General features: G+C 38.3%; 2 protein-coding genes across 6 annotated transcripts in view; one reads left to right on the top strand and one right to left on the bottom strand.

Annotated features, from left to right (window-relative positions):
• The window catches only part of SLC26A5 (solute carrier family 26 member 5), a 47998-nt gene extending 43084 nt beyond the window's left edge, over positions 1-4914 (top strand). The window contains exons 13-17 of one of the 4 annotated variants that reach the window (XR_003795238.1): positions 653-745; positions 1466-1573; positions 2459-2659; positions 3293-3347; positions 4521-4914. Coding sequence is in view for 2 of the 4 variants with exons in the window: in XM_029233635.1 (XP_029089468.1) it covers positions 653-745; positions 1466-1573; positions 2459-2659; positions 3293-3347; positions 4521-4705 (642 nt within the window). In the remaining 2 variants the exon portion in view is untranslated. The remainder of the gene's footprint in view (positions 1-652; positions 746-1465; positions 1574-2458; positions 2660-3292; positions 3348-4520) is intronic. The other 3 variants (XM_029233635.1, XM_029233634.1, XR_003795239.1) reach the window with 3 other exon arrangements.
• Positions 4915-10046: 5132 nt separating this feature from the next.
• Positions 10047-26940, bottom strand: PSMC2 (proteasome 26S subunit, ATPase 2). Of its 2 annotated transcripts, XM_029234105.1 has the most exons (13): positions 25250-26940; positions 24487-24715; positions 22761-22798; positions 22095-22176; positions 21281-21380; positions 15557-15688; positions 15077-15149; positions 14597-14692; positions 13770-13934; positions 12795-12882; positions 11013-11215; positions 10820-10916; positions 10047-10738 (listed from the first exon to the last, which is right to left on the bottom strand). In XM_029234105.1, the coding sequence occupies exons 2-13, from the start codon at positions 24554-24556 to the stop codon at positions 10581-10583; spliced, it is 1302 nt and encodes a 433-aa protein (XP_029089938.1). In that variant the 5' UTR covers positions 24557-24715; positions 25250-26940; the 3' UTR covers positions 10047-10580. The 2 variants fall into 2 exon arrangements, with proteins under 2 accessions (XP_029089938.1, XP_029089939.1); XM_029234106.1 differs by lacking the exon at positions 25250-26940 and having other exon boundaries at positions 24487-25201.
• Positions 26941-27214: the final 274 nt, after the last annotated feature.

A 27214-nucleotide genomic window follows, 5' to 3' on the forward strand; every position in this document is an offset into this window, starting at 1 on the left:
TTTTTTTTTTTTTTTTTGTAGTACACGGGCCTCTCACTGTTGTGGCCCCTCCCATTGCGGAGCACAGGCTCCGGACGCGCAGGCTCAGCGGCCATGCCTCACGGGCCCAGCCGCTCTGCGGCATGTGGAATCTTCCCAGACCGGGGCATGAACCCGTGTCCCCTGCATCGGCAGGCGGACTCTCCACCACTGCACCACCAGGGAAGCCCCAGGAGGCTTCTTGATAAAATTTTCACTCTGTTTCACTTGGGTCCATTTTCACTCCTGCCTACGTTCTGTGAATCAACCAGTATCAGCCTCTGTTCATTTTATTTGGCTGCTTGTCACAGTCTGAGTGGCAGCTTCGCCTTTCCTACCCACTTCTTTTTTTTTTAAATATTTCAGTTTCTTCTTTGTACTTTATGGTAAAAATGAAACAAAGAAAGACTTTTAAAAGAAATGAAAAGGTGTGCATTTTTAAAGGCGTTCCGCTCAGCACGCATTCCTCCAGGAGCATGAGTAGGTCAGCTAGAGTGACATTATTTTATTTAAACACTGTCAGAGGTCACTTAGCAACTTCTGTATTAATTTTCAAGTTAGAAGAGGGAGACAATTGCTGTTTCGATTCTGAAATATTTCCATATATTAAATTCACTAACATTTTATTTCTCAGGTGAAAGAAGTTCCTGGAATAAAAATATTCCAAATAAATGCCCCAATTTATTATGCAAATAGTGACTTATATAGCAGTGCATTAAAAAGAAAGGTGAGTCACAAGAAACTAAGGGTGATTATTTCTGAGGAGGGAATCTGAGGATTGATAGGCATGGGGGGGTCACTTAAATGTCTTGGTATACCTTTTATACTACTTGTTTTTCTCTGCCTCTATTTTTTAAATTGTGGTATAATATACATAACTTAAAATTTATCTTTTTTGTTTTATTTTTCTTTACATAACTTAAAATTTATCATTTTAACCATTTGGAACTATACAAGTCAGTGGATGGAATTAAGTACATTCGCGTTGTTGTGTAACCAACACCGCTATTCATTCTCTTTTGTCATATGCATGTATTACCTTTTCAAAAATATATTTTTTTAAAGAAGCGAAAAACTAATTTTAAATTTCTTATTCTTGGGTTCCTTTGATCATGATTAGGACTCCACCCCACACTCTCCAGCAAGGAGGAAAACCTTCCAGTCAATCCACAGAGTCTCTGAGAGATCTAAGTTTGAAAAATACTACTTTAAAATTCTCTTTAATATTTAGCTTCTGGTTGTCTTGAATCAAGAATAAGAAAAGTTACTACTGTTCTTTTAACGAGGGATAACCCAGTTCAGGGCATCTGAGGGAAAGGTAGAGCAAGGGTTACGGTGATAATTTGGCATAGAAAACAGTCAGATGGAGAGATTTGAAGATTAATTGCTTTGGGTGGGTTCCTGGGAGCCAAGAAGTTATTTTTGCATATATTGCCCTTCTGTAAAGACTGGAGTGAACCCAGCCTTCATAATGGGAGCAAGAAGAAAGGCCATGAAGAAGTATGCTAAGGAAGTTGGAAATGCCAACATGGCCAATGCAACCGTCGTCAAAGTGGTGAGTGATCCCTTCATTGTAACTTTCCCTTGTCTCTTGATCTGCAGTGCCCCCCACCTTTATTCATGATTGAAGTTTTTTGTTTGTTTGTTTGTTTGTTTGGTTTTTGCGGTATGCGGGCCTCTCGCTGTTGTGGCCTCTCCCGTTGCGGAGCACAGGCTCCGGACGCGCAGGCCCAGCGGCCATGGCTCACGGGCCCAGCCGCTCCGCAGCATGTGGGATCTTCCCGGACTGGGGCACGAACCCGTGTCCCCTGCATGGGCAGGCGGACTCCCAACCACTGCGCCACCAGGGAAGCCCCATGACTGAAGTTTTAACACAGCATCAAGTCCCTAAAGTAGGAAAGCTTAGAAACAAGCTAAGTATCCTTTGTATATTAAAGATACATGGTAAGGTCAGTTATGAGAATGCTTCTGAAATAAGTAGTGATAGGAGCCCAGGAAAACATGGTTTTAAAAAATAGAAATCACACAGTACCTTAATAAATGTTACCATTATTACTTTGTCAGAGATTCATTCAGCTGATAGTAAAAAAACCTCAAAGACTGGTTTTTGTCTGTGGTCTGTGGTCTGTCATGTTGAAGTTAATGGGACTATTTTAGAAGTTAGGGGAAAATGTATATGATGGCTAAAGAGAGTGGATTTCATTGGACAAAAGAAAAAGAGGAAGAGGAGGAAGAAAAAAAGAAACAGCTAAAACTGAATATTGTGTATATATCCTTTTTTGTCATATTACTGGGCTAGGATATAGCAAATATTTTGGAAATGGTCTGGTATAGTCAGAAACTTGAGCATGTGAGGACTAATTTTTCCCTCATAAATCTTTCTCAGAACCGAAATATGAGTTGTTCATAGCGCTCTGGTTTGGTTTGATTTTTAACATAGGATGCAGAAGTAGATGGAGAAGATGGCACCAAGCCTGAGGAAGAGGAGAATGAAATAAAATATCCCCCAATAGTCACCAAGAGCACACTTCCTGAGGAACTGCAAAGATTTATGCCCCCAGGGGATAACGTCCACACCATCATTCTGGATTTTACGCAAGTCAATTTTATTGATTCCGTTGGTGTAAAAACTCTGGCAGGGGTAAGCATCATCTTTAACAAGTCTTTTAGTATCTCTGTGCCCAGTATCACCATCAGTAAAATCAGAGAATTGAACTAGGGTCCTTTTTCAACTCTCAAAATTTTGTTGTTGTTTTTGTTTTTAAACTTTTGATTGTGGAATGTATCGAAAATATACAAAATAAAGAGCAGAGTGTAATGAACCCCCGTGTAACTATCACTCAGATTCAACTATTATCAGTTCATGGTCAATTTTGTGTCATTTATCCCCACACCCATTTTCCCCTTCTCTTATTTTGAAGCACATCCCACTCATCATATAATCTGTAAATATTACAGTATATACCTCTTCGAGAAGATTCTTTTAAAAACCATTACCGTAATACCTTTATTACACTTGAATAAAATTTGACAAGAATTCTTTGATGTTCCAAATTATCACTGTTGATATAAAAATCAAACAAAATACAGATTTTTTTTTTTTTGGGTAAAATACAGATTTTTAAATGATTAGTTCAAAATGCATAATTATTGAAGTGGAGTAGCTCAAGTGAATGAACCAGAGCATCTTATATCACTAAATACGTATTGGTAGAAAGAAACTTGCACCTCACAGAGTCAAGAGAAATTAAACTTTATTTCAACATTATTACAGATTGTAAAAGAATATGGAGATGTCGGCATTTATGTGTATTTAGCAGGATGCAGTGGTGAGTACACTTTTTGAATGGGAGAAGTTTTAACATTTTGGTTTTGTTTCTGTTTTTTAAATAACTGCATTTGGAAGTATTTTCCCTTAATTTTAGTTTTAGGTGAAAATGAAAATTATTCTGAAAATCTAAAGCTAGCTTTGAAATTTGCCACTTACAGCACTCACATCCCTGGGTTACTTGGTGGTAGGCCTCCTGCACGGGAGTTGGAGGAAAGGAGCTAACAAACCATTGTTCAGGGCTGGTATATTTTTTTAGTAATTATTTATGTAATGGCTGCCATAAACATAGTTATATAAAATCATTTAGGTTTTTCCAGACAATGCCTGCTCTTTTTGTTTTAATATAAATTTTGGCTAAAACAGTGCTTGAAAATGAAATTCACATAAAGGCATCGCTTTTCACCTACCGAAATAGCAAAAATTGAAAATGTTTGACAGCAGGCTCTGTAGGCTCACTGTGGGACAACAGGAACCCTCAGACATTGCTGGTGGGAGTGCAAACTGGAGCAGCCTCTGTGGAGGGCAGACAGGCATTTTCTTTCAAAATTACAAATGCATTTACCTTTAACCCAGCAAATCCAACAGTATGCTACACACATTCAAAATAACACATGTACGTGGTTAATGATCATAGTACTGTCTCTAAGAACAAAACACTAAAAAATATTTAATTGTCAAAAGGGACCAGTTAAATAAACCAGGGTACATTTACACCAAAGAATAATACCATGTATGGTAAAAAATAATTTTTATTATATCATTTTAATATTTAAACTATATGAAAGTGTTACTTTTTTAATGTTTAAGACTGACACCCAGAGTGTGGGCTAATTTTCTTTTTTTTATTTATTATTTACTGATTTATTTTATTTATTCTTGGCTGCATCAGGTCTTAGTTGCAGGATCTTTCATTGCAGCGCAACAGGCTTCTCTCTAGTTGTGGCGTGCAGGCTCCAGGGCACGTGGGCTCCGTAGTTTGTGGCACCCGGGCTCTCTAGCTGAGGCGCGCCAGCTCAGTAGTTCTGGTGGGTGGGCTTAGTTGCCCCACGGCATGTGGGATCTTAGTTTCCCGACCAGGGATTGAACCACGTCCCCTGTATTGGAAGGTGGAGTCTTTACCACTGGACCACCAGGGAAGTCCCTGGGCTAATTTTCCCTTCTTCTTTTATAGCACAAGTCGTGAGTGACCTCACTCGAAATCAATTCTTTGAAAATCCTGCCTTACTGGATCTGCTGTTCCACAGCATTCACGATGCAGTCTTAGGCAGCCAAGTTCGAGAGGCACTTGCCGAACAGGAGGCCACGGCTGCTCCTCCCCAGGAGGACTCTGAGCCCAACGCCACTCCGGAAGCTTAGACGAGGAGCTCAGCCTGCGATGGGGTATGAGCTTCTCGTGAAATTACTAACCTACACACTTTAAATAGTAGACACTAAATGTTTTTTTCCTAAGGGTAAATACTACTAGTAGGTAAATACTAGTAAATACAAGGCTTGATTTGGAGGGTGAATGACGCATAGCAAGATGTATCTTACTTGTATATTTTTAATTGACTATTTCAAAGATATTATTAGCCTCTTGCCTGCATTTATTGTGTAGTGACATTTCTGTTACTCTTTAGTATTATCTTTGTGAACTTAAAGAATTTATTTAAGTACTTTATCCACAAATCAGATACCCTGTCACCAGATGGGTAGTAGTTCTTTGCTTTTGTACTTGTTGATCTACAGACTTTCTGGAATCAGTTATCTCACAGAGGAGGCAAACCCACAATTTTCTAGAAGTTCTTCTTTTAAAATAACCATTTATTGTTACAGAAGCAATGTAGGTACATTGCAGAAAATTAGAAAATATAGACAAGCAAAAATAAGAAAAACATTACATTACCAGCAAAGATTATTGCTAACACCTTAATGCATGTCCTTCCAGATCTTTTTCTATCCATATATATTTACATCTTTTAACCAAAATAAGATCATACTCTACATAGTGTTCTGTGACCTGTTCTTTTCAGTCATCCATCTTTGCTTTCTCATTCTAGAACATGTTTACCTCAGACCATATTCAAACTTCCCCAATTGTCTCCACAGTTGTAGTTGGTTTATCCAAACTAGTATTCATTCTGTGACCTTACACTACAAATGGTCATGTCCCCCTAAGTCCCATAACTGTGTCTTAATCTAGCACTGTCCCTTTTTTGATGACATTGACTTGTTAAAGGGAGTTGGGGCAGTTGTCCTGTAGAATCCCATCTTGTGAGTGTGTCCACTCGCTTTTTCAAGGTGTTATTTAGTTTGTCCCTTTATTTCCTGAACTACCTATGATCTAGAAGTTATGTCTAACTAAAGGCTTCATGAATTCGAATAAAACATTTCTTGCTAGATGAGATACGTGCATAGATGAGGCACGTGCTTCAAATCGCATCACAACAGAAAACAAGTAATATCTAGTTGACCTACCATTAATGATGCTAAAATAAATCACTTGGATTAATATGACAACCAATCCCCCAATTATATTTTCTCCTTTGTGACTAGTGAGTTATCTGTATGGTGTTCCTTTGGCGTTGAATGAATGCCCAGTTCTCCATTAGCCGTTCACCCAGAGGTTTTAACGTCTAGTGTTAATCCTTGCCTAAAGCAGCAATTTTATTAAGGTGTGTGCATTTTCTTTTCCAATTCTTTCATTTCTTCTGCATTTATCAATTGGTGTTTCCGTGTAAACTACAGCTTTCCCTCAACTTGAATTATTTAGTCATCCTTAAATATAGTTCTTACTGGAAGGGCAGGTTAAATTATTTTTTTTCCATTTAGTTATCAACTTCAAAGTAAGGAGTTGGTTTAATAGATGGTGACGAATTAGGTTCTTTTTCCTTTTTCGTATAATTATACACTCATGAATTGTTGTAGTTTTAATGTGTTTCAGTGCATTATAGTTATTCTTTTTGGTGTTCAAATTGTCACACCTGTGGCCAGTAGGAGGCCCTAGAAGTTTTGTTGTTGTTGCTAAAACTGATTTACCACATATTTTAGAAAACTGACTCCTGGGTATAATTTTTTTTTTTTTTCCGTACGCGGGCCTCTCACTGTTGTGGCCTCTCCCGTTGCGGAGCACAGGCTCCGGACGCGCAGGCTCAGCGGCCATGGCTCACGGGCCCAGCCGCCCCGCGGCACGTGGGATCTTCCCGGACCGGGGCACGAACCCGTGTCCCCTGCATCTGCAGGCGGACTCTCAACCACTGCGCCACCAGGGAAGCCCCCTCCTGGGTATAATTTAATACCTTCCTTCTAAATCCACAGAGTTAGTTAATTCTTCATCAAACTCAGTTTTAAGCCGATGAGTGAGTAAAATGTTGTTTGAAGCATTTTCTCTACAGTTGTTCAAAAGGAGCAGGGAGACCTTTAAGCCAGTTTGTCATCAGAAGTTCCTGCTCCTGTAATTCTAACCACCTGCTCACTCCAAATCACAGCACAAGTATTAGCCAACCTGCCTAAAGCCTCATCTGCTAAGATTTCCTGCTAATAGTTGTTTTTGTTTTTGTTTTACATGTTTCCTTATTGACTCCTTGTTTTAGTTTTCATGAAGAAAACACTTCCAGGGGAAAAGCGCATCAGGAAAGAAGTAGGTTAGCATGGGTCTAGTCCAAACCAAACCCTACGGCTTGTTTGCTTTAAGTCTTATCAAGTTTCTCAGTGACTTTACTAATTTAATTCAGAGTAGACCCCCGCCCCTTTCTAATCAATACTTTATCTAGATCTAGAGTGAAATTAGATTTGCAGTCAGTCATTTCCTTTGCAATCGTCAGATACATCTGCATTCTGATACAGACTGCCTTCTGAAAGAGCATGTAGTTATAGGACCTCAGCTTGTACTAGAAACTTTTATAAAAGGGCTTGTATCGTTTCAGCCATTAAAGTAGAACTTAAGGATTTTAAACAATATTATAAAATATTTTATTGCGTAATCTTTAGCACCAGTCTTCAATAAATGCTTTACACACAGCAGATATTCAAGTCCTGGTTATTGATAGATTGAAAGCAGTATACAAAAAAAGTACTTGTCTGTAGCTTACAAATTTGTATTTAACTTTTCTGTCCTTTAATTTTTAACCTATTTTGAATAGAATTCTACCATGTACATAAAAAGCATTTAAGTCTTACTGAGGGGTAATATGTTTTTGTTTTGGCATGCCTCTGATATCATAAGAATGTATTTCAAAATGTATTCTATCTATATGTAAATATTTTGGAATGTTTTACTTAGAGTTATTTCATACGGTGGGAAATTTCCTGAATTCTTTTACTTACAATCAAGTTTTGTCTCTACCTCCTTCTTTCCGGACCTTAAAATCTGCTAGTATATACCTTTCTATGTTTTTCAGCCCTGGTTCAAATTCAGATTCTTACTGCCCTATCCAAAAGGGCATAATCCACACTGATGGATATAGGGACTAGACTAGCCTCATTTTATGGAAATATGGGAAAGCCCTATTTCCAGGAAGGCCCCATATAGTGATGTTGTCTTTCTCAAATCCTGTGCAACATGACCATGGTTGTTCTCTGTCTCATGACCGGATGGAATATGTTTGCAAACAGTTTTGAACCAGGGCCCAGGAAACTCCTCATTCAGGTCATAGACGCTGACTGTACAATCATATGGCAGCTGAGAGGGATCCCAAGGCCAATCTCACCTGCAGTGGGACTCAGAGAAACAGTGAAGGGTATGAATCCTCTGCAGGCTCTGGGAGAAGCATTTTGTAGTTTTCAGGTAACATCTAAAATATCCATGTGGTTTGATCCTGTATCCTTACCTGTTTAACAGAGAACGGAGGTGTCTGCCTCCCAAGGTACATGTTGAGAAAATGAGACTGCCCTCCAGTGTGTGGAGAGGGTAGCAAACCCAGAGAATCTGCCCCAGAGTGGGTGGGTGTGTTGTCCTGTTTGGGGAGTGGGGGGCGAGGGGGTACCCTTGTGTGGGGCTGAGGGAAGGAAGTGTATGTGGTGAAGACGACTTTATTATGTCTGCCCCTTTAATTCAAATTCTAAAATCAAACACAAGTTCCTTGGTATGAGCCTGTATGCTTTAGTGAGTGCAGAAATGCTTTTGGTCCTTTTTTTGAGCAATGCTTTTAGGATTCAGTGTGTAGATTCTTGATAACATGGATTGAGTGCTGATAAAAGTTGGTTTGAGGACTGATAAAAGTGTTATCTAATTCTCCAAACATATAGCTAACCAAAATGTGTGCGGTGGTTTTGAAACCCCTCAAATCCCAGCAGCAAAACGTTCAAAAGCCAGGACTGCACCAGGTAACCTGCCTGCTTACTGACTTGGATTTAAACAAGTTTGAGCATCTCAAAAACCCACTTTGCCTTTAAAAAAGGCTTACCAGGGTTTTCATTGTACTGGTGTATAGCATTTCAGCTTTATGTAACAGATGAACCTGAGCTTTGTGAAAATTAAATTTTATAAATCTAATCACATTTTTAAAATGTTTTTTAAAAGTTTTTTTTAAGGGATCGCTACAGTATTTTTGTGAAGTCATAAACCCTTTGTATTGATTTATCAGCACGCTAATATGTGTAAACATGTATGTCTGTACACACACATATACACGTGTTTATGCACACATACATATTTTAGGTGGAGGGAGTTACCAGTGAATGTGTATATTTTCTTTTTAAATGGGGTACAAACATGCTAATCTAGATAGCATTGATGCTATCTGCATACATATGCCTGGGTAGAAACACCCAGATTTTTCAGATAATTCATTGTGCATTGATTTGATGTGTGGCCAGTTAGATTTTCATCATGAAACTGAGATGTCAAGATTATTCACAGCCTATGACACGTTAGGCCTGAGTGAGCACCACATAACCAACTTGAGTTGTCTCACGGTGGTGCATCTGATGTATGTGGCAATATGAACAAGTGGTAAGACTTGAAGGAGTGTGTTCTAAATGCTTACATTGATCAAAACAGCACAAAAACATTCATCTTTAGTCATTCACTTATCAGCATAACCTGGAAATGGTTCGCTTTCATACCTCATGAAAGACTAGGGCAGGATTAGAAAAAAAATTTTCTCATCAAGTTCACAAAAAAGAGAAAGAAAGGATGTTGGTTGGATTTTATGAGTGAACAGCTTTATTCTGCTTTAAAACTTTCATATTTTAAATATTTCAGTGCAACACAGCATTTTCTATGTTGTCAACTTTTTGTGAGTTAAAATGTATCCATCTCTCACTATTTTGCATTACTTGTGAATACTGAACTACAATAAAAATATTCTTTATTGTGTTTGGGTCTCAGTGTTTGGCAGGGGCCTGGAAGGGGTGATTGTGGAAGAGGGGAGGGAATTTGGTGGTGGCTGTACAAGAAATCATTTTAAAGAGCTTTGTTTAAGATTCTAATAAAAACTTTTATTTTAGAAGTACCTCACTATAGACCCGAAGTCTAACGGGAGCTTTACTGAAATTTTAAACCATTAAATTATAATGGTTTAATAAACCATTAATTTATAAAATGAAAATAAGTACTTTTCTGTATAAAGCCAATTCCGGATTTTCTAAATGAGATTATTATATGTGTATGTTTTTCTTTTTGCTTTACTACTTCGCTAGTCATTAAAATCAACAATTCTTCTTGATTAATTTGAAATCAACTCAAATGGCAAAGCAAAACACATTACATCAGATGCTTCCTACACTTTAAACATAGTTTAGCCAAAGCTGCTTTATTCAACGTTGTAGGAAAAAACCTGTCGAAACACATGTGATCTTGTGCCTGGATGGGCCATTGTGATGAGGGCAGAAGAGCATAATGGATGGGGACATCGGCGATGGAGCTGTCAAACTTGGACTTGAATCCCAGCTCTGCTACAAGGAAACGAGGTAGGAAAATTCTGCATCTGTTAAATCCACATCACTGGGCAGATGGGAAGATAAAATGAGATAATATATGTACAGCACTCAACCAGCATATGCCTAGAACATATGTGGTCAAAGCAAGCACTTCACAATTTGGAAACTTTAAAAATGGTAGCAAGTCAAAAAACAGCTTTTCTGCCTAACGGCATTAGATATCACCCTTTATTGTACCACAGAGAAACGACATCTGAGAAAAAAGCATACAATTTTGAAAACCACTTATTTTGTGTGTGAAATGGTTATTAAGAAGTCTGTATAAGGTTAGGATTCCAATGAAAAGTGTTTTCACGAACACCTCCAGGGCTCAGTTGTATGTCATATAGCGCGGAGTAGCACTGAATTTGGCATAGGACTTGATGACCTTATTTACAGCTTCCAAGAAATCCTTCTCAGTAGCAATTTTTCGCCGTGCTCGGATGGCAAACATACCAGCTTCTGTGCAGACGCTTCTGATCTCAGCACCTTTCAAACAAAAAGAACAGGCTTAATTAAAGCAGCCCAAATAGACAGACCAGCAAATAGAAGCAAGACCTTTCTACCTACCAGTGCTATTTGGACACAGTCGTGCTAACAATTCAAATCTGATATCTCTTTCAACACTCATTGAACGGGCATGAATCTTAAAAATGTGAGTCCGACCCTAAAAATAGGGGAATTGACAAATATTAAACTGGAAAACAGCACAGGAAGAAAAAATTTCAAGAATCCCTTTTCTACCGTGAAATGATGTTCCCACCTCTAGATCAGGTAAGCTAAACTCAATCTTCCTGTCCAGTCTCCCGGGCCTCATCAGCGCGGGGTCCAGAGTGTCAGGTCTGTTTGTGGCCATCAGAACTTTAATGTTGCCTCGAGGATCAAACCCATCCAGCTGATTGATCAGTTCCAACATGGTCCTCTGCACTTCATTGTCACCCCCAGCACCATCGTCAAAACGAGCCCCTGAGAAGACAGGAGGAAAGACACTCTTCACATCTACTCAGAGCAGCACTCTGCACAGTAAATCTCAGCTCAGATCACACCCTCCAGCCCAAGGGAACCTCTCAGTTTTAAGCAAATCCTGTAAGAACAGCCTGATTTACACAAAACTAAGGAGAAAAGGACTCATCATAGGTTGATTTAACATAGGTTCCTTTAAAGTATTTTTTTAAATCCTCTTTAAGGATTTTGGTTTAAGTCACTGAAGAACACCTCCATTCAACACAGTATACACCTGGACTAGGCAAAAGAATACATGCAAAATTAGCACTACAGTGGTATTTGAGTATATGTAAGAAAATGCCGTACTCTTCTAAATTTCTCAAAACTGTCCTTAAAACTATGGCTAAATCCGTAATACAGTAGAACTGTAACAGCTTACTATCACACTGATTTGGATATATTAGAATACTCTAGGTTAATGTCAATACTCTTCTTCATTTCAACCAAAATAGCACAAGAAGAGGCCTCCATATACATTTTTTCATTTTAAAATTGTATAAATACATACTGTTGTATTAATGCATTATGTACATTATAAAATACAAAAAATATAAATTTTAAAAATGAGATTAAAATTAAATACGAAGGAAAGTACCAGTATTTTCTTCCTTCACCCTAATACTGTTTTATACAAAATCCGTTTTGGAAGCCACAGTTTCAGAGCATCCTGAGATCATAAGGCTTATTCCAATGATACTACAAAAATGACTTCAGGGTCACAACATGGCATCTACAGACTGTGGTCAAATTATGGCCCTTGAACACTACCTGCAGAATGTCCAAAGCCCACAACATCCATCCAGTCTAAAAGCAAGACTTTAGGTATCCTAACCACAGTCCCCAAACAGTGTTACAGCATCCACTATATTTTTAAAGACTTTTCTTGTCACTGAGTTCATTAAATAACAACTGTCTGGTATCTGCAGCTAATAGGAACTATTACTCTTATAGACTGTAACAATAGCCAAGGCCTATAGAACAGTATACAGTTTTCAAAGTCAATCACATTTATGACTGACTTCAAACCTCTCAAAAACCCATGAAATAAACAAGGCTGGAATTATCATTTCTTTTATAAGAGGAGCAAACTGGGGCTCAGAGGTAGTTAAAATAACTTGTCTAGATTGCACAGCTAATACTGTATTTCATCAAATCTCTGAAGCCAATGTTATTTTATGTACACTTTATGAAAAACTACCACCAATTAAATTATGCCCCAGTGCTTTCTGATCCGATTAAGTGAAGCTGTATCCCAAGTTAGGAGTTGCTAAAGTGAAAATATGTGCCCTAGGAAAGAAACTGGGAAAGTTCAAAGATAAAGACTTTGAGAAATACCAATGCTATATATATAATGCTTCATCTTTCCTTTATGGTGTGGCCCTAAAGTTTATTAGATCCGTGACTCTGATGTGCTAAAGCTCATAAAAGAGTCGGAATTTAAAATTCTGTACAAGATTAATGTATCAGGGGAACTTTACACATACTACTACAGAATTCTCATGAAACCCAGTTGTAAAGTTCTCTGAGATACCATTCATACCTCCAATAGCATCAATTTCATCAAAGAAGATAAGGCAGGCTTTCTTTGTTCTGGCCATTTCAAAGAGCTCTCGAACCATTCGAGCCCCCTGATGAAAAGAAGTGTTAATTCAGAGTTGGTTTTAAAATCTTTTAAAATATAGTAAGTTATACTGCAAACTTTTTAATATTCCTAACAGTATTCTCAACCATTATTACCTAAAGCTTTTTCAGAAAGACGGAAGTTTGTTACCTATTCCATCAAATTAATCTTATTAGCTTTAAAACAATATTAAGTAATTTCATGATTCTGTACCTATTAAATAGCCAATAACTTTAAGACCTGAAGAGGTCAAATTAACACGATTAAATAAAATAAAGGCACCATTTCAATCAATAAAACTTGAGGAAATAAAAGCATTTGATCCATCACTTGGCATTTCTGATCAATGAATTTGATTTGTAAGTTTTGATAACGGAATAAAAGTATCTCAACTCATGCAGATCCTTGTTCTAATTCTCACTGTAAGTATACTAATCATTAATGTTTCAGATATATTCAGCCCTAGACTTACTCTCTAATGAAAAAAACGCGTGTGTGTGTACATACATGTGTGTACATACACCCACACACATACACATAGACAATCTCTGTTCTCTTTCTCAGAACAACATAAAACACTGCCCCTGAAGTGAATACACTTTCGAATGCATTCACTGGGCATTACTGGGTTATTGATATTACAAACCAAATCTGTAGAAAATGTCACCCTTCTGAGTAGGGAGCATACTGATTAAAAATGTTCAGCAGTTTATTTCCAAATGACCGCACGGGAATGCTGGTGGCTTCTGGGCTTCTGACCTACTAATTACAATCCATCAATCAAAAAATTTCAGGTCTCAATCTTCAATTTGGAATTCCCATTTTAATTTCATCTATGCTTTATAAATCTTTCATAGAGCTACATATTCTTTGATTATTGTCAATTTACTTTACCTCACCGACGTACTTCTGTACAAGTTCAGATCCAATAACTCGAATGAAGCAAGCATCGGTCCTATTAGCAACTGCCCGAGCACAGAGTGTCTTGCCTGTACCCGGTGGACCAAAGAGCAGCACACCCTTAGGAGGCTCAATGCCAAGGTTAACAAACCTCTCTGGCTGTGATGGAGACATGATTTTTACACTTATCAATTCTCTATAATAAAAACAAGACTACTTCTACATCAATATATTTAAACCAAAATTGTTCAGTCCACAATTTATATACTTAATCTAAATAAGAATTTTACTTATGAATAAGACATAAGATCTAAACTAGACTCATTAATACACAAGGCTGAATGGCTTTTAAAGGTATTTCTATTATCCAGGGTTAACAAGACATTTTTTTTCCCTAATTTTAAAAAATTACAGTGTTTAAAGAACAAAAGTATTGTCTCATATTTAATATTCTAGTTTTTTCCATTATCCCCCCAGGCTTAATTTGATTCAATTAAAGCCCATTTCTTCTTGATAGCATTAAAACACATTGTTTCTTCTACAACAACCTATTCTAAAGGTTACGCCTCAACCTCCCTTGTCACTCTAAATAGCAGATTCTTCTTTTTTTTGAATAGGCTTGACGACTCAACCCTTTTACTTTCTCTTCTGGAACTTACCAGTTCTCCAAACCTTTACCCTCTACCCCATCAAAAATTTTCACTTAGGAAAACATAAAATTTTAAAACTAATATATAGGCATAATTTTAGTGCACAGTACACAAAAGGCTCTCACATCTTTGTACAAAGAAATTTAAAAGGCAACAGACTCAACCACTTACATGAAGTAGTGGGGTTTCAACTACTTCTCGAAGTTTCTCAATTTGTTCCTTACAGCCACCCACATCACTATATGTAACATCAGGTTTTTCCTCCACCTAAGAGAGGGATGAAAATGTACAACATAGAGCCACACGCTTTTGCATACTAATCCAATTGTTCTATCCAGTAGAGCAGACCCAATACCCTAAAAGAAAAATCAGATTTATAGCAAGTAAGAATTTTAATAAAAATAGAATACACTGCCCAGTGTCCTAGACCCACTTGCTATATTACTTGTTATGACACTAAGTGAGAGAGAGACAAACTACTAAAATAAAGACCGATAAAGACTTTCTCATCTGAAAAATTGTTTTAAAAATTTTGGCAACTCTTCAGTACATACCCACATATTAATATTTTATTAGTTAAAAAGTTTCAACCTTTTTTTGAGATGGATGCAATTAGTCATGCCATTCCTTTTCCCTCTCGTGGTTTCTTACCTGCATCATGGTAACCGTTGGGTCAATCTTAGGAGGCAGTGGAATGTGAATCTGATACTTATTTCTGTCCACACTAAGGAGGTAAAAAAGAGCCTCACCAATACATTCAAAAAATTTACTGAGTGAATTATCATGTGTTCTATATACATTATTTACATTAACTCACTTAATCCTTATAACCATCCTAGAGCAAGTGCTTCCTCCTCCTACACCATGTTACCTTAAATAGACTGGCAAACTCAACTCTACAATTCTGTACTTAGTTTGATCATGACATTTGAGGCCATAAAAGGCCAAGTGCGGGTGGGGAGGTCAGGAAACAGATGCAGCAGCAGCAAGGCTGTCCAACTGCAGCCCTCTCCTAGGTTACCCCGGTATTCCATGGCACCCAGTTCACCCATTCAAAAGCAAGCCAAGGGTGTGAATGTGACATGGCATCTTCAATGAAAGACGAGTATTTACTGCAAATAGAAATCTTACCCAACTCTCATCCCTTCTTCAATGTCAGTAGGTGCAACCTGATCACTGAGGTCCACCACAAACTTGGCAAACTGCTTCACATTGATAATGTACTTCGGGTCCTCCGAATCAGCATTGATTATCTTTGTGCATCTAACATGGCAAAAGGCTTGATTAGAGTAAGGAACCTGAACCACTAATAATGAATTCAAGTAACTAGATTCTCCCCTAGGTATGCAGTACACGAATAAGCAGGTGTAAACTAGAACTGCAGAAACTGGGCCACTGTTAAGGATCCTTCTCTACAGAATATGCTCAATCCCAAGGGTCTGCTCAACTTTAGCCAAGCCATAAAAATTTCAAAGGATACATTCCCCTGGAAAATTAAACCCAAATATTTCATCATTAAGAAGTTCTCTTTACCAAGGGGGAAAAGTGGCAGGGAGGCGGGATGGTGGTGTGATGAATTGGGAGACTGGGATTGACATGTATACGCTAATATGTATAAAATAGATAACTAATAAGAACCTGCTGTATAAAAAAAACAAAAACAAATGCTCAACTACAAAAAAAAGTTCTTTCTTGATTTTCATAACTATATGGCTTTATTAGTAATACTCCTCTATATCTTCAGGTATTCTCCTTTTTATTTTTCCTATAAAAAGACAGTCATCTTGTCTTACGTCAAGTAATAAATATGTTCATTCTTTCCTGAGTTTATACTTCAAATCAATTATTACTGTTGCTGTTTTTCACTTAAATATATTCTTTTCCTGTGGGTTGTGGTGAAGGCGAATCTGAAACCCCACATACATCACAGTAGAAGGTAGTCTACTGCCTATTTTCTATACTATCTTCCTACAGAAGAAACCCAAAAACAAAAAACAGAACTCATATTGGAAAAAGCTTATATCATAAGCTGTAGCAACAAATACAGGGAAATACAAAATAGTCTCTGGCGTGTGCATATAGGTAGAGCTAAGAGTAAGGTAAAGAATTCTTTGTCCTTGCAGCATAAATTGTGGACAGGATTCCATTTTCTGTTATTGGAAAAGGTCTACCAGGGAAGTAGAATTTTATATATAGGAAGTATCTATCACTACTTTATCTGACAGACCCTGCCAACAGTGTTGCACAGATAGGGATTTTTTTAATTCTCAGCTGAAAAAGTATATATACAGGGACCTCAACTTGCAGAACTTTAAATAAGGACCTTTGAAAACCTGCTCATCCTTAAAAGCAAAGAGAACACTGGCAAAAACATTGAAAATCAACATTTTCAGAACTCAAACTATAGGTTTGTAACAATCCAAAGAATGTTTATTCAAAAAAAAACAAAAGGGCTGAATCCTGGTAAGAACAGCAAGCATTTTGCGTTTAAATTCGCCTTCATCCCATAGCCCTCTCCCCAGCTCCGCACAAGACTTGAAAGCCAACGGCCTCACAGCCGTGGTAGATGTGAAAACAAGCAGCCTTCCTGGGGGAAGGCAGGGACAAAGAACTGGAGCTCCCCAAAAGCCCAACCCCAGAGAACTATTTGACCTGTCTGGCAGCTAGCTGAAAAGCTCCATTCTCAGGACTTGCTTTTATTTGACCAGACTCAGAGCTCACTGTCTACACACCCCCTGCCCACAGGACATTTACTGGAAACAATCGGTGGCAACTGTTTAACATCAACTGTCTGAGGTGGCATTTACCAGTTGGGGCTAACGAGGCTGACCAAAAACACTTCAAAGAAAAAAACAGCAAGGAACAGCAACAGTAACAAATCCTGGGGATAGGGGAAATCTGAGTTCCAGAACTGACGTTATTTAAAATGTCCAGTTTCTATCAAAAAATTATGAGACACAAAAAGAAATAAAATATGGCCCATACATAGGGAAAAAAGTCCATAGAAACTGTCCTTGAGAAAGCCTAGACATTGGTCTTACTAAACAAAAACTTTCATCACTGTCATAAATATTTTTTTTAAAAACCAAAGGAAACCATGTCTAAAGAATTAATGGGAGGTATGAGAACAATGTCTCACCAGAGAGTATCAACGAAGAGAGAAATTAGACTGGAATATAATTAGGCTATTAAAAAAAAAAAAAGATGTTCTGATACAAGCTACAACATGTATGAAGCTTAAAACACTACGCTAAGCTAAAGAAGCCAGAAAAAGGTCATGCCTTGTATGATTACATTTATATGAAATGTCCAGGATAGGCAAATCCATAGAGACAGGAAGTAGATGAGTGGTTGCCAGGGGCCAGTGAGAGAGGGGAACAGGGACAGTTAATAGGTACGGGGTTTCTTTTGGAGGTGATGAAAATATTCTGGAGAGTAAAACAAAGTGTCAAGAAATGCTGGGGCAAGGGGTAGGGTGGTGGTAACTTCACTGAAAATGAGAGTGTGGAGGTGAGAGGGGAAGGGTGATTAAACATAAGCGAACCTGCCACTGACATTCCCTAGCCCTCTATCTCCACTGTTCTTCCAAAATATTGGAGATTGGAGACAACATGAGACTGAAGACAACTTCTCTGGGAAGAGTGACCATCCAAATGAAAGATCTAAAGACACTGACCCTGAAGGCTCCCCAACTAAACATTCAACCGTATAAGCTACAGTGAAGCCTGAGATAGACATGCCTCACTATTGAATCTAGAGCTTCTATCAGCTTTTTAGTCTCCCACTAAACAAAAGCACAAAGTAAGATTACCAGACATCTAACATAAAAGACAGACACCAAGCAAGCAAAGAGGAAAAAAGCATCTTAGAGGAAACAGAAACCTTCCAGTTATCCTTCACTTCCTTAGACGTTGGCAGCATATTACAACCATGATATGAGAACAGGACAACACAACATATACACTGAAAGAAAGAAAAGCTCTTGGAAATTAAAAACTTAAGTGAGAGGGAAAAAAATCAATACATAGACTCAAAGTTAAGAAAATCTAACAAAAAGACAAAATGAGAAAAGCAGGAGAGAAAGATTAGCATTTCCAGGAGGTCCAATATTCCTGTAACACAAGTCCAGAACAGAGGACCACGAAAATGGAAAGAAACTATTTACAAATAAATAGCTTCAAGAAAATGTGCACACTGAAGGACATGAGAGCGCAGCACCACTGCTGAAAACACACCAACACCAAGGCACGAAGCCATGGAATTTCAGAACACTGAGAACAAGGGAAGAGCCTACAACTTTCAGAGGAAGAAAAGGTCACATACATAGGACTGGGAATCGGAATGGCTTCAGACTAACACCACCGGGAGGCAGAGGACAATGTAACGATGCCTTCAAAATTCTGAAGGAGAAGAATTTTCTATCAGCCAAGATATTTCCAGACATATGTGGTCTCATATGGTACCTCCCAAATGACCCTTTCAGGAAGCTACCAGAGAATACAGGCCACCGAGTGAGGGTGTAAATAAATCAGAAAGAGAAACTCGTGATACACAAGCAACAGGAGAGAGTCAAAGGGAACCTCCAGGGTAAGAAGTCACAGGATGCTCGTGATTCAGCAGGCGTTCAGGCAACCAGTCCAGACTGAAGCAGGTCAGAAAGTGCTGGGAAAGGCTTGCTCAGGAAGATGAACCTGAGAGAATACGTGATGCAGCTGATGCACCCGAGGTACACGTGAGAAAACCTGACGGACCTAAGGCATCTGAAGAATAACTGAGATGACTGCGAAAACCCGGGGGCGGGGCGGGGGGGTTGAGTTAGTAATATACATAGACAACAAGGCAAATGAAAAAACGAGACAGTTAGGGCAAGGAAAACAAAAAGTGGTAGAAGAAAGGAAAAGTAATCAGTTTACTAATGGCTCTTTGTGAATAGGGTTTACTTAGCCATAATTATGAAAACACTAAATGCGGATCTAACCAAAATTTTAACATAATTACATTATGAGGCCGTAAGGATGGGAAGGGCATGTCTTTGGGATGAACGTAGAGGAAACAAAGCAAAACAAAATCCTCATCTTTCATGGTGGGAAAACCAATAAGCACCACCTGAAACTAAAAAATCAAGAAGTGATCTACAATATACAAAACTTGACGCTATCCATTAGAAATAGAAAGGCAGAAACCAAAATAACCACCTAGAAGTTTTGAAAATAGGTGCCTCTAGTAAAGAGGAATTAGGAGAAACTGTTGTCATAGAACTATTTAACTCTTTAAAACCATGATAAAACTAAAAAGCAAATAAATGAAAGCATGGAAAGACAGAAAAAGGAAAGGAGGATAAGATGAAAGAAAAATAACCTGTATTAAAGAGGCAAAATTAAAACAAAACTTTCAATAATGAGAATAAAACACAGGAGAACATGTTTATAATCTTGGACTGGGCTAGGCCTTTCTAAGCAACATTAAAACCCAAAAGGTATAATGAAAAAGCTAATATATTTTATTTACCTCCTAAAAAGTTAAAACAGTACAACAAAAAGTACTGAGAAGTTAAAAGTCAAGTGAGAGACTGAGAAAAAATATTTGTAACATATTTAAGAAAAGATTAACATGTACAATATATGAAGCATTCCTAAAACTTAACAAGAAACAATCCAATGGAACAAAACATGAATGGTCAAAAAAATACAAATGTTTAATAAGTATAAGAAGTAGCTATCATATTACTAATCAGCATGACACAAATTAAAGTGAATTGTTTTTTTTTTTTAATTTTTTTGCCCAAATGGCAAAAGTTTAAAAATCAATAATCACATATCTTACATTGATCAGGCAAATACGCACTTCCCTCAAAACCTTTGGGTAAGAATGTAGACTGGCCAAACCACTTTTTTTGGGTTTGCCATTTGGTAAATGCCTCTGTCCCCATAATGCCACTTCTAGTAAGCTATACTATAGAAATGTATGCACATATGTAGAGAAATATTTAACATGCGTGTTCAGTCCAGCACTGTTATCATAACAGAAATTGCAAACAACCCAACACCCATAGAATATTATGTAATTTTTAAAAAACAAGAGAAACAAGAAATTAAAAAGGTACATCTGGGCTTCCCTGGTGGCGCAGTGGTTAAAAATCCACCTGCCAATGCAGGGGACACGGGTTTAAGCCCTGGTCCGGGAAGATCCCACATGCTGAGGAGCAACTAAGCCCGTGTGCCACAACTACTGAGCCTGCGCTCTAAAGCCCGCATGCCACAACTACTGAAGCCCATGTGCTGCAACTACTGAAGCCCGTGCGCCTAGAGCCCGTGCTCCACAACAAGAGAAGCCACCGCAGTGAGAAGCCCACGCGCCGCATCAAAGAGTAGCTCCCACTCACCACAACTAGAGAAAGCCCGCACACAGCAATGAAGACCCAGCGCAGCCAAAAATAAATTAAAAGAAAAAAAAAGGTACATCTATAACAAAGACAATGAAAGATTTCTAAAATATGCAGTTATATCTAAAAAGAAAACAGGATGTTTCTTTGTATGTAAATATATACGTGAAAACGCACTGGAGGATTAAGAGGACCAAATTATTTTCAGTAGTCAGATGGGAAGGAAGGTTTTCATATTTTGCTCTGTATCTTCCTGTATCATTTGAATCTTTTATATGATTATGTCTTCACCTATTTCTTAAATAATTGTTTAAAGTATAAAGTTTTAACCCCAGATACTTTTGGAGAAAGCTGCATTTACTTGGAATATGGCATAAAAATTCTTTACGAACTATTATTACATTATACCCAAGGCTTGAAAAAGTACCTGAAAGTACAGATAAAAATAAATTTCCACAGAGCACTATGCGTACCTCGCAACCTGCAAAGGCTGTTCACTCTGGAGGGTTTGCTTATCCGCAGCCAAATCCCATAGTGCTGGTGGGGCCAGGCCAGTGTCAGACTCTTTAATACCTACGTAAAGAAAGATTACAAAATTCACTGGACTGTAAGGCAAGCTTTCTCACCCCAGCACCACTACCATTCTGGACTGAATAATTTACTGTGGGGAGCATCCTGTGCATTCCAGGATGGTTAGGAGCGTCCCCGGCCTCTAGCCACTAATCACTAGCACCACCTCCCCCTTAAGTTGGGAGAATCAAGAATGAGTTTAGATGCTGCCGAATGTCCTAGGGGGATGACCCCAGTTGAAAACCACGGCCCTAAAGTAGTCACAGGCCAAAAATGTGATGTGATGTCATATCTGACATTTTTTTGTGCAAGTCAAATACTAACAATATAAAACTTCACCACTCAAGTTCCCAAAAAGAAAAGTTTCCGACTACTAGGCCATAGCCCGCTTACTTCAAGCAGTACCATGTGAGATCATATTTTTATTCAAGAAGAAATTCTGACTTGTTTATTATAGTCAACTGAACTTGGCTTTGACCAACAGAAACAATACTTGCTTAAAGGATGATGTTTCTTAATTGCTTAAGCATTAAACTTTCTTGTAAAAGGAAATGAAAAGAGATTATTAAATGAGATCCAATTTCTTAACAGATAGGAAGGATAATAATTTTTTAAAGTCTGTGATTCATGGAAGAGTGACATTGGTATTTCAGCTCCTTTGATATAATCAAACCATTACCCATAAAGAGGGGAAACAGAAATAAAAAATATACATACCCGTGAGCTCATTAATTTTCTTGAGAAGTTGTTGAATGTCATCTTCAACCTGTTTGATTTGCCTAGAGTAAGTGCTCTGACCCTAGGAGTTAAAGTCAGTTTAATTAGAATATCAGGATACCAACAATGTATTAAACTATAAACAAAAACTTTTAAGTTACACTTGTAATAGCTATTATTGTCCTAAAGCTTGTGAAATGAGAGTAGAGAGAGGGAATCTATCATTTTCAGAACTATTCCTGAACCAATATATTCCCCTAAACAGGCAGCAAACCATTATGCAAGGTAACAAATGAAAATCATGACTAAAATTATCTAAAATTCAAGTCCATTTCTATGCATTAAAACTTACCATTTCAGATCTAATTCATTTTCATACATTTTAAATATAGTAAATATTTCTAAATATAGTAAATTATTTCAAATATCTTTCAATATAGTACCGCACTTTAATTACAAATAGTACAGAGATAATGTATAAGCTTAGACACACTGAGTATTTACTCTTTGATCTATTCTAAATAGAAACTGTAGGTAGATAACTTTTCATCAGTGAAGATTAAACAGCTGGACAGTCTCTTCCAACTATTCTGGAAGGCCAATACCAACAAGAGTCCTTATTTCAACACAAAACATCTATATTTTGTAGACACTGAAAGGACTTACATAAGTTTTCAGCAAGGCAATATCCCCCTCATCCAGAGCTAAAGGAAAAAAGATAATACATGAATTCAAACAAAAGAAACTAGAGCTTACAATTCTTTTCTGTTCAATTCAGATTGCATTGAGTGAGAAAAACTGTGAAAAGTTGTAATGATATAAACACAACCATCAGATAGTTCCTGGACTCAAGGAACTTTTATCTAACTGGGTGAAGGCAGATTTTGAAAAGTACATAACATAGCTTCAAAGTGATATGACATAACAAGAACACGGAGCCCAAAGAACAGACTTTGAGATTCAAAACGACCTCGGCACTAGTCCCAGCAAGATCATGCATTTGCTAAGTAACCTTGGAAAAACCATTTAAGTTCTCTGAGCATCAGTCTTACCACCTGGAAAATTGTTAGCCTCAGTGTTGCTCTAAAGATCAAGTAAGACATGGATGAAGAAGCGCAGAAAAATGCTACACACATTAGTCATAACTGTATCCAAGGGATAAATTTGTTAATATATTTATAGAATTATAACTTACCCAGAGAAATACCCCGATGAAATGTTACATCTCTGTGACTAAATTTTACACTAGGTGACTGAGTACCTCTTTCAAGGGAAAAGAGTGAGATGAAAGTGGAGAGGAAATGCTCCTTCTCTGAGGGCTGGGTGGATATTAAGAAGAAAGGGTGCTAGGAGAGGTTGAAGTTGTTTAGGAAGGAAAGACAACAAAAATTCACCATAAGAATGTTTTAAAATAGCCTATAAGGAACAAAAGAAAACAGCATAAAGATGAGGCTTTTACAAAAGGGGCTACTGGGAAGAAATCAAGAACGAACGTGCTGCGGGGAAAGGGTCAAGTGGTATAGTCTCTAAGGAGAGTGACCCAGCAGTGTCTATAAAAATTACAACTTCATTTCTAAAATTTACCCTACAGCTTGTGTTTGTGCATGTAGTAAAGAGTTATATTAACAAGGTTATTCATTCGTATAATGTCCATCAATAATGATTATTACTGAACACCCAATCATTTGGGATACTATACAGACCACACTGACTCTACATAATGATATGAACTTATATCATATCATTAAAATTTTTTAAAAAGCAAGATGTACAGCATGTTACATTTATGTAAAAAAAAAAAAGGAATATACAAACAAACTTGCTTGAATGTACACAGAAAATGCCTAGAAAGATGAGGCAAAACGGCAACATCAGTTGCCTCCGTGGATAAGAGGTGGCCGGGGTCAAGGATGAGACACTTTTCCATTTATCTCTTCCGCTTTCGTGTTTTGAATCATGTGAATGAATTATCTAGTCAAAGGAATGTTTTTTAAAAAAGAAAATTATGTCTCAGGATCCTGGCTATACAGTGATAACAGCAAGCTGTCATTTGAGGGGGAGGAGGGACAGCAAAGAGGGTCCAGGCGACCAAGCACCGCCACGCGGGGAACTTTTCAAGGCCTGCAAGGCCAAGCGGGGCGCGTGACTCCTTCAAGACCTGAGAGCTGAATGTGAATAAAAATTTCGATCAGCGAGAGATGAACACAGGACGCGGGGCTGGTAGAGGGGAGACGGAGAGGACAGGGCAGTCAACCCGTCTGCAGCACCAGACTCAAATCGCTAGCGGCACAAAAGCGACAGAGCGCCGAGCAGGAATCCAACCCCCCCCATCCCGGACCCCGGGCCAAGATGGTCCTGCCCCGGCCCGGAGCTCCTGCCTACGTCAACTGACCTCGGATGGGCTTGTCTTCTTTCTCTTCTTCTTTGGTTTTCCGCTGATCTGCACCGAGGTAATCGGGCATTTTAGGAGATCCAAGAACCTCAGCTTGCTGGGTGATTACACAGCACCTTCCTCGCTTCCGGTGGCGCTCCTGCCTTTCCCTTCCTCACCGGAAATAAGGCCGGCTCCGCGGGCCCTTTTGCCCCAGAAACGGGCGGAAGAACGCCACGGAGGACAGGCCCTGCGGCGGGAGAGCAGCGAAGGGGAGTGAGAAGGTTTCGCTGTTAGGAGGGAACGTCGCTCTCACTTAGCCCCTCACCGTGGCGAGTTCCCAGAGCAACAGATTGCAAGATCAACTCAGGCTCAGGTCGCTGAGTTTAAATCCTGCTTTAGTCATTTAAACTCTGTACTCTTGGGTAACTTCTTTAATCCCTGTGCTTTAATTTTCCCCTTGACCTCACAGCATTGTGGATGCATTAAATAACAATGTCTGTAAAGTACCTGGCTTATTCGATACGCAATGAGTAGTGACTAGATTTATACATAGAGTGAAGGTAAATAGAAGTTGTTCACTAATTTGACACTAACAAGGGATGAGGAGGTAAATGGTTTCCATGTTTGACCCTGCTGCCAAAGAATGGTACCATCTTCAGATACAGGAGAGCCAGAGAAGAGAGCAGGTTTTGAAAGAAATGAATTCGGGAGATGAGGAATGGAAGAGAGCAGTTAGACAATTATAGAAGTTAGAAATGAAAAAAAAAAAAAAAAGCCTGACCTTTCTGTACCCAGTCAGCAGTGAAAAGGCAACCTACAGAATGAGAGAAAATATTTGTAAGTCATATATCTGATAAGGGGCTAATATCCAGAATATATAAAAACTAAAACGGGAATTCCCTGGCGGTCCAGAAGTTAGAACTCAGAGCTTTCACTGCAGGGGCCCAGGTTCAATCCCTGGATGGGGAGCTAAGATCCCACAAGCCTGTGGAGCCGCCAAGAAAGAAAGAACTAAAACTCCGTAACAAAACACAACCCAATTTTTTAACTGGACAATGTACTTGAATGGACATCTGTCCCAAGAAGTTATACAAATGGTCAAGAAGCACATGGAAAGACGCTCAGCTTCACTAGGCCCTGGGGAAATGCACATCAAAACCATGAAACACCACCTCATACTTGTTAGAATGGCTATTATCAAAAAAAAAAAAAAAGTGTTGGTGAGGATGTGGAGAAAATGGAAACCTTGTGCACTGCTGGTGGAAATGTAAAACGATGCAACCACTGTGGAAAACAGTATGGCAGTACCTCAAAAAATTAAAAATAGAATTATCAAATAACCCAGCAATTCCAGTTCTGGGTATATACACACAAGAATTGAAAGGGTCTCAAAGAGAAATTTGTACCTCCATGTTCATAGCAACATTATTCACTATGGCCGAAAGGTGGAAGCAACCCAGTCAACAGATGAATGGATAAATAAAATGTACATACAATGGAATATTATTCAGCCTTAAAAAGAAGAATTCTGGCACACACTGCAATTGTGAAGACATTATGCTAAGGGAATAAGTCAGTGACAAGAAGACAAATAGTGTATGATTCCACTTATATGAGGTACCTATAGTAGTCAAATTCACAGAGATAGAAAGTTGAATGATGGTTGCTAGGGACTGAGGGGCGGTGGAAATGGGGAGTTTAACGCATATAAGAGTTTCAGTTTTGCAAGATGAAAAGAGTTCTGGATATTGGTTGCACAACAGAGTGCACAGTTTCAAGTGGTTACGATGAGAATTTTATGTTATGAGTATTTTACCACAATTAAAAAAAATAACCTTCATGCTCTTAGAGGTTATGGTGAGAATAATTGGGATAGGTGTGAGAAAAAAGTAAGAAAGTGGAGTCAGGTTACCTTGACCCTTAGAGCTTGTTTTAACAGTGGCTACAGGTCAGGAAGAGTTTTAGGGTGAGATAATTAGTTTAGTGTTTGAAATGTCAGTTTTGAAGTAACAATTTTGTCATGTGGCAGATACACAGGCCAATTCAATGTATTTAACAGTGAAAATGTAATTCCTAGATAATAATTTACTAATTTCTGGGTCTCTTTGCAGAAGAGTGGCACATCAGTTCTTCTCTTTTGCACAACCTATTCCAGATAACTGTGTGGGGGGTGGAGGATGGGAGGTGGAGTCTGTGAATTCCCACCCACTGATTTCTTTTTGCTAATTCTTGCATTTGACCTCAGTCCTAGAAGGAATCATACAGAAGAAGTATAATTAATTTTATTAAACATTAAACAATAGAGTCCTGTAATTGGGAATATCTTGAAAGAAAACTTCATGCTGCTAGAGCAGGGTAAAATGATTGCTGGCCTTGGATTAGAGTCTAATACTACAGAGGGGTTTCTTCTGCAAATGATATGGGTATTAAATGCGATAGCCCAGATAAATTAGTAATAGCACAAACATTAGCTCCTATTAATATTTAGGTAAACACAAACGCATTACAGGTTTATGTACAGAATTCTCTATGAATGTATAGACTGTTATTGTCAATACTAATTCATACACATCTCACTTTCTATTTATACAAGTACAGCTACTACTAAAATCAACGGTTCAATTCAAACTAATAAAGTAGTAGTTAACTTAAAAAGGAAAAGAAGGGCTTCCCTGGTGGCGCAGTGGTTGAGAGTCCGCCTGCCGATGCAGGGGACACGGGTTCCTACCCCGGTCCGGGAAGATCC

The sequence above is a fragment of the Monodon monoceros genome, unplaced genomic scaffold (assembly GCF_005190385.1).
Source record: "Monodon monoceros isolate NGI ecotype Baffin Bay Population unplaced genomic scaffold, NGI_Narwhal_1 Super_Scaffold_2, whole genome shotgun sequence".
NCBI classification, from domain to species: Eukaryota; Metazoa; Chordata; class Mammalia; order Artiodactyla; family Monodontidae; genus Monodon; species Monodon monoceros.

What these genes read in the sequence shown, in the direction of transcription:
- PSMC2 (XM_029234105.1), bottom strand. Translation starts at nt 24,556, where the DNA reads ATGCCCGATTACCTCGGTGCAGATCAGCGGAAAACCAAAGAAGAAGAG. An exon ending in TTGAAACCCCACTACTTCAT is followed by an intron (nt 13,935 to 14,596) that starts GTAAGTGGTTGA and finishes TCTCCATCACAG; the next exon opens with CCAGAGAGGTTTGTTAACCT. An exon ending in TACAGAAGTACGTCGGTGAG is followed by an intron (nt 12,883 to 13,769) that starts GTAAAGTAAATT and finishes TCTTTTCATCAG; the next exon opens with GGGGCTCGAATGGTTCGAGA.